The sequence below is a fragment of the Rhinatrema bivittatum genome, chromosome 9 (genome assembly GCF_901001135.1).
Source record: "Rhinatrema bivittatum chromosome 9, aRhiBiv1.1, whole genome shotgun sequence".
NCBI classification, from domain to species: Eukaryota; Metazoa; Chordata; class Amphibia; order Gymnophiona; family Rhinatrematidae; genus Rhinatrema; species Rhinatrema bivittatum.
Genome location: NC_042623.1, coordinates 175,096,450 through 175,108,778, shown reverse-complemented (window position 1 = coordinate 175,108,778; position 12,329 = coordinate 175,096,450). Strand labels below are relative to the sequence as shown.

The 12,329-nt window shown below is 42.4% G+C and overlaps 1 protein-coding gene across 1 annotated transcript in view; it reads left to right on the top strand.

The window, feature by feature from the left end:
* KCNAB1 (potassium voltage-gated channel subfamily A member regulatory beta subunit 1) overlaps positions 1 to 12,329 on the top strand; it is a 306,923-nt gene that overhangs the window by 270,831 nt on the left and 23,763 nt on the right. The window contains exon 9 of the mRNA XM_029616487.1: positions 5,819 to 5,905. Coding sequence (XP_029472347.1) covers positions 5,819 to 5,905 — 87 coding nt within the window. The remainder of the gene's footprint in view (positions 1 to 5,818; positions 5,906 to 12,329) is intronic.

Below are 12,329 nucleotides of genomic sequence, written 5' to 3'. Positions count from 1 at the left end.
TCTTGGGGGGGGGGGGGGGGGGTCGTTTCTGATCATCTTAAGATCACCAAACAAGTAGATAAGGCAACAGCAAAAGCCAGCAGGTTGCTTGGGTGCACAGAGAGAGGAATAGCCAGCAGGAAAAAGGAGGTGATCATGCCTTTGTATAAGTCTTTGCTGAGAGACCTCATTTGGAGTACTGTGTACAGTTCTGGAGACCACACTTTAAAAAAAATAGATACCTAGTGTAGTTGGTTCCGAGGCCAGCTTCTAAAAGTGTCAATGGTCTTTATCATAAAGCATATGGGGATAGCCATAAACAGCTACAATTGTTTACCCTTGAGGAAAGGAGGGAAAGGGGAGATATGATGTAGACATTTAAATTCCTTCAAGGCATAAATGCAGAAGAGGTGGGCCTCTTTCAATGGAAGGGAGGTTCTATAATGAGGGTAGAATCAAGAGTAACCTAAGAAGATATTTCTTTACAGAAAGGATGATGGATGCATGGCTCAGCCTCCCTGAGGAGGTGGTAGAGACAAGGACAGTGTCAGAATTCAAGAGGACAGGAGACAAGTACAGAAGATCTGTGAGGGAGAGGAAGGGACTATATAACTGAGAAGGAGATGTGGATGGGCAGGTTGGAAGGGCCATCTGGTTATTATCTGCCATCATGTTTTCTGTTTCTATGACTATGCAGAAGGTTTGATAAAAGAGAAGATTGCCTAGGTATTATTGTGAAGGTAATGCAAGAGCCCGAATATCCACTCTAATGTCACTCAATCTTAGTGCAAGGAAGCTCAAAATAAGAAGACCATGTTAAAACAGTTAAATGAATACTATGAGCTTCTTATAATGCACTATCATATAACGCATCAGCAAGCCTTGATGGCGTACCCTTCTGAGCACGGGCCACCTGGACCTCTACATCATGTGCGTCAAAAAGATTTTTTTAAGTTCAGTTTCTCTTTGCATTTAAAAATTCAATTGTGGAGTTATGACACTAAGATCTTGGCTTGACACAGGCCGATGCTTCGCTGTATGCTTTGCCAGGAGCACTTAGATCGTACTGTCAACTCAGATCACTCGCAATATTCTTTTCTCCTTTCACAAAATTCTTAAATGTAGACAATTTCCATAATTTCTGGACATGAATGTCTCGCCATGCTGTCGAGAAAATGAACTTAAAAAAATCTTTTTGACGCATATGATGTAGAGGTCTGGATGGCCCGTGCTCAGAAGGGTACACCGTCAAGGCTTGCTGATGCATTTTAAGAAGCTCATAGTATTCATTTAACAGTTTTAACATGGTCTTCTTATTTTGAGCTTCCTTGCACCAGGTATTACTGTCACAGCACTAATCCCCGAGTACCTCCCTGCAGAAGGGTATCGTGAGCACATTCGGCACCTCAGTAATTTAGGTGACCAAGAAAGTTCAGCCGGGATGTTTTAGACTTTTATGTGCCAAGCTGTACAAGATTATAAGAATAAAGGTGGTTGTTTTTTTATTAGAAATAGTGTCAGGAATTAGGAACCATAGCTAAGATCTATATTACGCACAGAGATTTTTAATGCAATGAAGCTTTACAATTAGCTGCCGAGTGAGAAAACAAAACCAAACATAGTTTACTGCCATTTAAGTAAGTAATCCCTATGCATCTACAGGAATCAGCGTGCTGCTCAGCTTCATCTGAAAAGCAGATTGTAATGGGAGAACCGGCATAGCAAACAAAACCATTAATTACCACTTAAAAGTTGTTTTAAATATAAGGGTGTAAAGAACACACTGAGTTTCGACTGGTAGGGGCCATCAGTGAGTATGAGAGCCTCAGTTTTCTTTGCTGCGTTCCTTCCCTTAATGTATTCCATTCTCTCGTAAATGTGTTGGGTAAGGAGACCATCTGTCAGAGTAATAGGACACTTAATGTAGTTTTTACATCCAAGATTTTAAGTAAGCTAATATTTTCAGTTGCTTGTCTGTGCTGATAAAATCAGCAGTCAGTCAGAATATCAGGTTTCTTCTTCTCTGTAGTTTCATTTCTGAAAGCATTCCCCTCCCCCTTCACTTGTTGCCTGCTCCTGCCCTGCCCCTCCATTTGCCACCCATTCCTCTCCTCTCACCTCCTTCCCCCTTTCACCCCATCCATTCCTCCCCATTTTTCCCGGGTTCAGGGTATTCCTTTCCTCCCTCTCCCCTCCCTTCCACGCCGCCACACCCCAAGTGACTAGGGGTCGCCAAATGGCTCCATTTGTTTATGCCATTCTGAGCCAGGCCTGGTTTTTTGCTCCAGAGCATGCACGGATCTGTATACCTGCTTTACATAGGGAACTGAACCAGGACCTCAAGTCCCTGAATTCAGTGGCGTAAGACCAGCTCTGCTAGAACTGCAGGGTATTTTCCTTTGAAAATGAAAAGGGGGGAGTCAGCTGGCACCCCTGCCAGGGGCAGAAACAAAACCAAAATTGCTTTAATTGGATGAAAGCTGAGAGAAGTTAGCACTTTGAATAGTTCCCCCGAAGGCAATCTCCAAGGACGGAGCTACTGAACACATGCCTCCTCTAATTAGAAGTTTAATTTAAAAGCTATTTTTGACAAAGCCTTGGATTCTGTATGAAGTCTGCCTCTGCCTTTCTATCATGGCGTAATGTCACAGAACAATTGTATAACCTACCTAGGGTTATACCAGATACTAAGGGATTCCTGGCACTTATCAGTGGGTTCTGAAAAGTGATAAAGCAGGTTGTGTAGTGCATCAGGCTCGGGCATTTCTCAACAATTCTCCTTGCTGGACAAGAAAAGTTTCCCCTCCTGAAGCATGAACAGACATCCTTCCTAAGTGGCATGGCTTCTTCTTGTATTCTAGCACCTGGCCTGCAGATACATACATCTCAGGCAAGCCAAAACGCTGGAATAAGGATTTAGTTCACGGCCTGGTCTGTTGGTTCCAATAATGCCAACATTTATTTAACATAAAGCCAAGGGTCTTCAACACCTTCATTTCCACAGCAAGAATTAACAGCCAGCAGTACAAATAAAACTCTTTAACACCAAAACATATTCCTCAGAAATGGGAATCCCATCACTAGCAGGCATCCAGAATAGTCCATAAGCAAGAAATACTTCACCTACTCCAAATCAGAAGTTAGCAAACAAAAGTATGAGACTTCCACAGGGCAGGCTGTTCCCTTGGGTGGAGGCCCCACGATTCCTCCCAAGGGCTCTTCTAAAAGAAGCTACATCCTAAGCTTATGGGTGGCATTTTAGATTTACTCCCTCCATGGAAAATGGGGTTGCCTCTATTAGTTTCTGCACCAGGAAGCAAAATACCAACAATCATGCAAAAGAACAAGGATAGATAAAAATTTAAAAAGCTGGACAAAAAGACGCATGCAGTCCTGCAAGTCTCACCCTTTATGCTAGTAGGTGCACTGCATGAAATCATCAAGGTTAAATGTAAAAACACACACAATATATATATTTATTTTAAAAAATGCTTCTTAATTGCCTTCCTGATTTCATCTCTCAAAGCAATTTACAACAAAAATTAAAACAATATATCATAAACAGCAAATGAATACATTAAAATCATATATCATAAAACCATTCATCCAGCAGACCAATATTAGCTAAGAATCTTTCTCCCCTATTGCTAATCACTCATCAAGCCAATGACTTGAGCCAAGTTTTTAATTTCTTTCGAAAACTCAAAGTTTCCTTCTCTTCCCTCAGATCTCTTGGTAGACTACTCCACATGCCTGGCACCATAAAGGAGAATAATCTATTTGCTATCCATTGCTGTTGAAACCTTTTTATTACCTCTGGAAGTTGTAATAAATGTCTGTTCACTGACTTCAAATTCCTCCATTTCATGCCAGTTTAATTCACCTCTCAAATGTGGTAGACACTGACCATGCAAAATCTTAAATGCCATCAATAGTACCTTACTTACAGTGTTCCCTCACCGGGCGCCAATGTAGGCCCGACAGTAATGGGGCAGCTGAAGCTCTTCTTGTACTACCAGTGACTATACGGGCTGTAGTATTCTGGATCACTTGAAGCCTTCATGTCATTTTTGATGGGAGACCCATAAACAATGCATTACAACAGTTGATATGAGATAGTACAAGGGCATAAGCCACCAATTTCAGCATACTCCAATCCAGATAAAATCGAAGTTGTTGCACCAACTTTACCTTCAAATGGATATTGTGAGATCTTTGATAGATGTGGCTGTCTAACTTCAAATATGAGTCTAACACGATACCCAATGACTTAACATTCTCTTTTGGTTCCAATTCCATCCCCTGCAATTTAATACCCTTCGTGATTTTTCCTACCCCCAACCATAAGACCTCCGACTTATTGGTATTCAGGATCAAATTTCTTGCCCCTACCCATTCAGTTACTTTATGTAAGCACTGATTTATATGTAGAGAAGATTCCTCCAGATTTTGACTCAACGGTGCCAAGATCTGGATATCATCAACATAGATGCATATTGTAAAGCCTGCTTCCCGCACAATACTCCCAATCTGCCACATAAAAATGTTAAACCGCGGTGGAGGAACCCCAGTTCTCCTCTTTTAAGCTTGATGGTGTTCCCTGAAACATCACTATCTGTTTTCTCCCTTGTAAAAAAAATTATAAGCCAAGTAATCACCAGACTTCTCAGCCCCAGCAATTCACATCTCTGTAACAATATTTTATGATCAACCAGATCAAATGCTTTTGAAAGATCTAATAATATTAAAAGTGTATTTTCTCCCCTATCTAAACCAGATACAACATCCTCCTTCAAGGAGACCATCAAGACCTCTGTTCTACAGTTCTTCCTAAATCCTCCTTGCGCTGGATCCAAAGCATCAGTATTTCCCAGAGAGGTGGAAATTTGCTTAGTAACTGCCTTTTCCCATCACCTTAGCCACAAAAAGTAAATTAGATATAGGACCATAGTTACTACACAGCCTTGGATCCAATTTATCTTATTTCTACTGGAGCGAAATAATCGTAGTTTTGCACATTTAAGGAACTACCCAATGTCTAAAAAACCAGTTAATGAAACTCAATAAGCAGCTCAGCACATGATCCGAGCAATCTCTGATTAACAACTGTGGACAAGGGAGAAGTAAATAACTTGCTGGTCTGATCGTAGCTAAAATTTGTTTCAGCTCAGACACGGTAAGACTATTGAAATTCTCCATAACTCCCCCCATCCCCCCATCTGTCTTCCAACTATTACTAAACGCAATGGTCTATTATTTTCAACTTTCTCACTTATTTCTTTCTTTAAGCTCTCAACTTTGTCTTTAAAGCTTCAGCATCTGGAATATCTTCGTAAACTACCACTTGAGGAGATTTAGCCCCTAATAGTGAATTTACCACCCCAAATAAAGCTCTAGGATTGTTCCCCGTAAATTTTACTAGCGATGTATAATATTTTCTTTTAGCAGCAAGTAATTGACAAAAGTATTCTGTAACACTTTTACGCCCTACAATCTTCTCCTCCATCTTTTCAGTATGCACCCACCGCCTCTCTAATCGACAGCATTCTCTTTTTAACTACATCAATTCCCTCAGATACCATGGGGATACTCCCCACCATCCACCACTGAAAAAATTACAGCTGTTTTCTATGAGTAGAAGTTAAGCGTGGATAAGGTAGAGGTTAAGCATAAGCCATCTGGGACCAGCATCTCATTTGTAAAGCAAAGTCCTCTTCTCCAATGTATGTTTCTGGTCATAGACAGTGATATTTCAGAGCTGTTCTCTTTCCTGAGGCGCACTACCAATCTTTTTGTTCCTGTTTCTAACAAACACATTTTGTTTTCCCACTACTTATAGGACTTAAGGCTTCTCTTCAGAGACTGCAGCTGGAGTATGTGGATGTTGTTTTTGCAAATCGACCAGACAGCAATACCCCCATGGAAGGTTAGTGAGAGCTTTTTTATTTTTTTTATGTATTGATTGATTTTCATGTAATAAATGCAGGAATACATTTCTTGCCTGAAAAAACAGCATCATGAAAGAAACATTATGAGCATAGAATAAATTATATGGTAATAAAAGAATAAACTTGTTGCTACAACCAGAGCATAATTGACGGGGAAAGAATTCTATGAAAGAGGAATTTAGAAAGACAAAGGCACAGAGAGCCCTAACAATCCCTAGTATATATAGCTAGGCTGGAGGGACAGATTAGTGAGAGCTTTAAGCATAAACCTTATAGTAATTGATTCTAGCTCCTGGGCCTATCACTCATAATAGAAAATGAAAGTGTCTTTCATTATTGAGGTAAGACAGATTGAAGCAGGCACGTCCCAGGAGTATGTTATTTATTTAATCACACGTAAACCAAATTCATTGCCTTGGAATCAGTTTAGCTTTCTTTCCCTACAGAAATCTTGCATGGTCTGCTATCCCAAGCTTGATATTTCTTTCTCAGACTCCACCAAATAACTCCTGTCGGCATTTGAATCTTGCAGCTTGTGCTTACTTCATTTTAAAAGTCGATCCTTCCTGGCTGGAAGTGAGGCTCCGGGTTTGGTTTCTCTCCTGCCATAATAAAGCTTCACAGAGAACCTTGGAAGATGAGAACTTGGATTCCAAAATGACTCCATAGTTTTGTATGTTAATGGGCAATTTAAAAAAATAGATCATGACTCAGATCTAGAAGCAGGTATCCGGATGAATGTGGGTACTGCAACAAGTCTTCCAGCATTTCTGCTTTTGTCCATTGAAATTATGATGTCCCCTTGATTCCTAAAACACCAAAAAGTCTTCTCAGAATATGGTTTTACTCTTCTGTGGTTTTCCATGAACCTGATCCCTAAAGCTGCTGATGTCAAGGGGTTCTTTACTATTGGGGTTTAAATTCCAAATGCTTGTTTTTGAATGTGCTTGGTTCACAGCCATTGTATCCTTTAAAATCTGCTGTGCCATCTGTCTGCCCTGTGATATTTGGCATCCATATTACATTGCACAACTCCTGTGGGGAAAAGGAAAACCCTGGTATCACTGCCCCTTCCATGGCAATTTCCAAAAGGTTCCCAGGGCAGTGCCAAACATGGCCACTCCGTTGCACGTTCATAGCACTGTATACAGTAAACCACTCAGAATGAGCGAGGGTGACCTGCCAAAAACCCAAGGCAATTCCATGCTGCAAATATGGAGTTACAATGGACTGTCCTACCTGCAAAGGTTCGATATGTCCGGCAGTCTACCACAGTGTAGTAGCTGATAACTAGGACAACTGTCAAAGGTCTCCACACGATGGCTAAACTTGTTCACACATATAAAACGGCCTTTTGAAAATGACCCCGCCTCCCTCTCAACGTGCACACTTGTTACTGGTGGGGGGGGGGAGGGGGCGGGGTTAGGCCAGGGGAGGCAAAGTCTGTGCAGCGATTGCATTTTGAAATTCCCCATCGCGTACGCAATTCAGGTACGCGGTGTTAAAACACAGGTGCAAAGTCCATGGATGTTTCCTGTGCCTGAAGTGTGCATGCTGGCCTGCATTTTCAAAGGAAATATCTGCAGGGTATGTTCCTTTGAAAATGAACTTGCCGGACCTATAAACTGCAGCAAAGATTCTGAAAATTGCCCTCAATATATGGAATATGTGCTGTATAGCTATATATATATATATATATATATATATACATATATATATATGCACTATAAGTAAATTTACATACACTGTACCCTATACAGTACATATTGCACCTATGTTATATATATATATATATATATATATATATGCACTATAAGTAAATTTACATACACTGTACCCTGTACTGTACATATTACACCTATGTTATAGTAAAATTTATTTTTACTTTACTGACTTCATTATTTTTAGCAAGGGTGCTGTCCATTTCCTCCCATCATATTTACTGCACACAGGCTTGAAGGGGTCGAACCAGCAATGTGGACAGAGCGAGGATACATTAGATCTTTTCTTATTTTTGGGTGGTTTTTGCCTGCCCAATCTAAAATACTTATGAAACTATTCAAGATATTTCGGCATCCCAAAAGCACAACAGGTTATTTTTCCAATGATTTCCAAACACCTATTAGAAAATCTCAGCCTGGCCAGAATAACGTGTTAGGGGAGCTCTCACATGCAAATAGCCAGATGCAGCAAAAGAAATTGCAATGACGATATCTCAGGAAGAGACCATGACTTCAGAAATAGACAGTGACATCAGGATGCAGTCATCCAGCACTCAGACTGCAACAGGGAGACAGCACATAGGGAGCAGAAAGTCATGTAGCAGGCAAATGAATAGCTCACGACTCTGATACGGTCACTTGGAAAAAGGAGCACGTCATAAGTTTGAATAACACTTGTAATGGAATTAGGTGGAATATCTCATTCACAGCCTCTGTCAAAATAATCCCTTAAAATAATCATCACATTACACTTATATAGTCCCACGTCTATCAGTATCATATTTTTCAACAGAATGTTTTTAAATGAAAATACAAACTTATCTGTGTCAGCAGCTGCATTTGAACTCCATTAATGAGAAAAACCCGATGCTGGCCATGGATCCAAACAAGCCTTCCAACAGGGCTACATCACTGCTTCCTCAATGGGCCACCACAGTTTCTCCAAATGACATTGTGGAAATATTTGTTGTTATTGGCCAATATGACCTAAAACCATCCAGTGACATAAGTAATTAGAATGTAAGCTTCTCCTGAGTTTCTCATAAACGCTGGCTCTAACAGAAATGCAAAGTACTCAATTCCTATGGAATACTGAAATGGGAACATTAAAAAAGTAGAATAACTGGACCCAGAATTAAATTAAAGAATACCATTTGAGTTCCTCATTTAACCCTGAAGGGACTGCTCATCATAAGTTGAAGATCCATAATTGTTCTCGGTAGTTTAACCTGAAGGAATGCTAGCAGATCAATTCAAACAAAAGCACTTTGCAAACTAGAGCAACCAGGGTTTCAGCTAACCTTCCTTAGCAAGTGTTTCATTGCCAAAAATTATGAAAAACAAAGTCTTCCAAAAACCAAAAGTTGGGACTATTTGACTTTCAAGCTTTTTTTTTTTCCCATGAAAATTTAAGGTCTTACTACTCTGATTTCTAAAGCTATATGCATACTTCCAAATTTGAAAGCAAGGAATTTTTTCATTTTCCTAGAGCTTGGGACACCCTTAGGCTATCAGTAACAGTGAAGGATAAAATAGTTCTGTTCCTGCTGGCCCGAGTTTAAAAAAACAAACAAAAAAAAATTCAGGGAATCCCCAGGTCAGATTCAGGAAGCGATGTTGACAAGACAATGTGTCCATGTGCTGCCTGACAGAAATACGAGGAGATCTGTTTTCAAAGAGGGTCAGCATGGAAGATCTGCTAGGATGAAAACTGCACCTCTCAGAGAGCCTAAAAAATATGGGGTAGATTTTTAAAAAATACGCGCTTGTCCATGTGCGCGTGCTACCTGGAAGCGTGCACATGGACGTGTGATTTTATAACATGCGCGCGCTGGCGCACGCATGTTATAAAATCCCGAGTGGCCCCACGCACAAGGAGGGATAGAAATTAGCTAAGTTGCGTGGCGACGAGATCGGGGCTCCCCCAGTTCCCTCCCAGTCTGCTCCAATTAAGGCACGCCCCCCCCCCCATGCCTACCCTAGATACCCCCAATTTTTTTAATTTACCTTTTGCTCCTCCAAAAGGAGCAGTAGCAGGTTGTGCGTGCCGGCACGCGATCCCCCAGCAAAGCGGCATTTCAAGGCCTCCGGCCCCTACCGTGGGCCAAAGCGCACGCTGTGCTTCAAGTCCCATCCTCCAGCAGTGAGAGCGCTCACCCTCCAGGGCCCCCCCCCCCCATGCTGGGTTTCAAGTCCTGCCTTTCACACACACACACACACACACACACACCCAAGCTGCCAAAGAACCTGCCGTCTGGGGCCGCAAATTCCTTTGAAGCGGGCTCTGTCCCACCAAAAGCTCCCCTGGCCCTGCACAAAAGCAGAGGTGCAGAGGGCGGGAGCCTCGGTGAGCTGCTGCTGAAGGAGAGAGAAGCCCGGGGCCTCCACCCCTGAGGATAAATGCCCGTGCAATGGGGAGGGGGGAAGGGAGATTCTTGGCAGGGTGGGGTAGGGGGTAAGAGGGACGTGTTAGGCAGGGGATGGGGACAGAGAAGGGGGGATGCTGCTGAGTAGCTGGTTGGGAGAATCTGGCCTCTGTCCACCAAAATAAACTCTGGTATTTACCCGGAAAAAAATCATGTTTTTGTTCTGGTCAAAATAAACCCTGCTAAATTCCCAGGAAAACCAAAGAAGAATAAAAACCAAAAATGAAGGTCCCTACAAATCTTTTACGGCCCCCATCGGTGTGCAGTCCGCAGCCGGGGATGGGAGTTGCATGCGTAAGCGCTGAGCACATTTTCAAACACCAAGCATCCTTGTAGTTTCTCGGGAGGAGGAGGGAGGGGGCCGTGTTTCCAAATGGGGTTGGTTTTTTTGCACCTCATTCATACTCCAGGGTATGAATGAGGTGCCATTCACTGCTAGTGCACTGCTAGTGCTCATCTTAACACTCGCATTGAGCCATAGAGAGCCACTTCCTGGAGTTCATGGGGTGTGATATGTACAGGCAATGTGTCCATGTGCTCCGGGGAGTTCTTCTTAATCAGGCTGGTGGCGCTCGAGACTATTTCTGCATCTTTCTGCCACCTTTTCCTGGTCTCTGATTGCCTCCCTAACTCTCTCCATATCTTCCACCGAATAATAATGCTTTGGCGCCGACGCTTCTATCAGCAGTGCTCTTCTTCTGTTCTTCTCCTTTACCAGCTTTCCAGCGTTAAGCTATGGGAATGTCCCAGGAAACCAGGTCTCTGCTTTTAAAATTCACTGCCAGTTACACAAGTACAAAAGTATCTGCCTACCTTGCAGTTAGCCACCTCACTGAAAACTGGCCCCACACTGGTAAATAAATACAAGCAGAGAGCAAATATATAAATGTTGTAGTAACCCACGAGCAGATGAGGTAGCACAACCTAGTGCAAGTATTCCCAAGATTTCTTAGGCTCTGTCGCTCCCTTAAAAAGTAATGAACCAGAATATTGCATTTTCTGGTGCTTTTTCTTCCTCTGTATTCTCTTCTTTGTTAGTGAATTGTACTGCAGGTGAAGGTCATTTACCAAATGATCAAGGTTATCCTTGTTGCAAGAATACCTACCTGGGAAAATCCCTTTTCAGCTTTTCAGCATGAAAGATGCCAATTGAAGTGAATCACTGTTTTCAGAATCAAATGCCTTCCTGCCAGTTTGCTGGGACATTTTTTGCAAAAGCACATCTTGTGCCCAAGTATTTAATTGCCTGTAGCAGGCACGCCTTGTTAAATATCTGACACAGAGGAGTGAAGTCTGAAAGCCCAGGGTCAGACTGGCGCCACAGCAGTAGTGCTGCGCATCGCCATGCGGAAAGCCTCTGGTTCGATCCTTGCGCTAGATCTTCTGCACCCTGGGACAACGGGAGCTAAAAGAAGCTAATGAGGCAGCCTTCGCAACCCCAGGAGGGGAGGGAGACACGGTCGTTGTTAGGGGCAACACCTACAGGGACCGGGACGGATCCCAGGTGCATGGATCCTGGCCTCAGGACTGTTGTTGCAAGGTCCAGGCTAGGATGGAGGCTCTACTGGAAAACATCCCCCGGCTGGTTGTGTATGAAGGCTCCCGGCACCAGTGTTCCAGCATCGATTCTAACTGAGCTGAAGAAGAAAGCGGGGACTACCAGGCTGGGAAAGGAGAGTGAAACCCATTGAATGGCGCCCAGGCATTAGGACTCCCCAAAGCATGAGGAAATATTAATGCAATCATCCTTTCTTCTGTCAGCCCCAACCAAGATGAATGGAAAATATATAGGAGAAAAGGACAAAGCTCATCTGCTTCGGTTTCTCTTTTTTGACCTGTATGAAAGATGTTGGGGATTCTGGGCTTTATAATCTGCCAGGAGTTTGCTCCTGAAGTGACCGCGGTAGTTTCAGGTCTACTGGCAATTCCATTGTAAGCCACGTTTTCCAGGAGCTGTGACTCATTCATAGTGAAGTGTGTTGAGTCGTACTTTGTCTACAAGCCGTTAGCTTGAATTCCATTTGTCTTCTCACAGATCTAACAATATTGGAGCAGTTTCAGCGCATCCAGGGCTTTTTTGGCATGATGTCGCTATGCATGGCTTTAATGCTTAAACAGCAATACCAGGCAAAATTAAAATTTCATGCAATTAAGACTAATATTATTAAAGCATAAGAAAATCACTAGTCCTCTTTTTTTTAATTAAGGGCTGTCTTTAGGGGGAAAGAGCATTTTCCATTCAAACAATCTGAAGC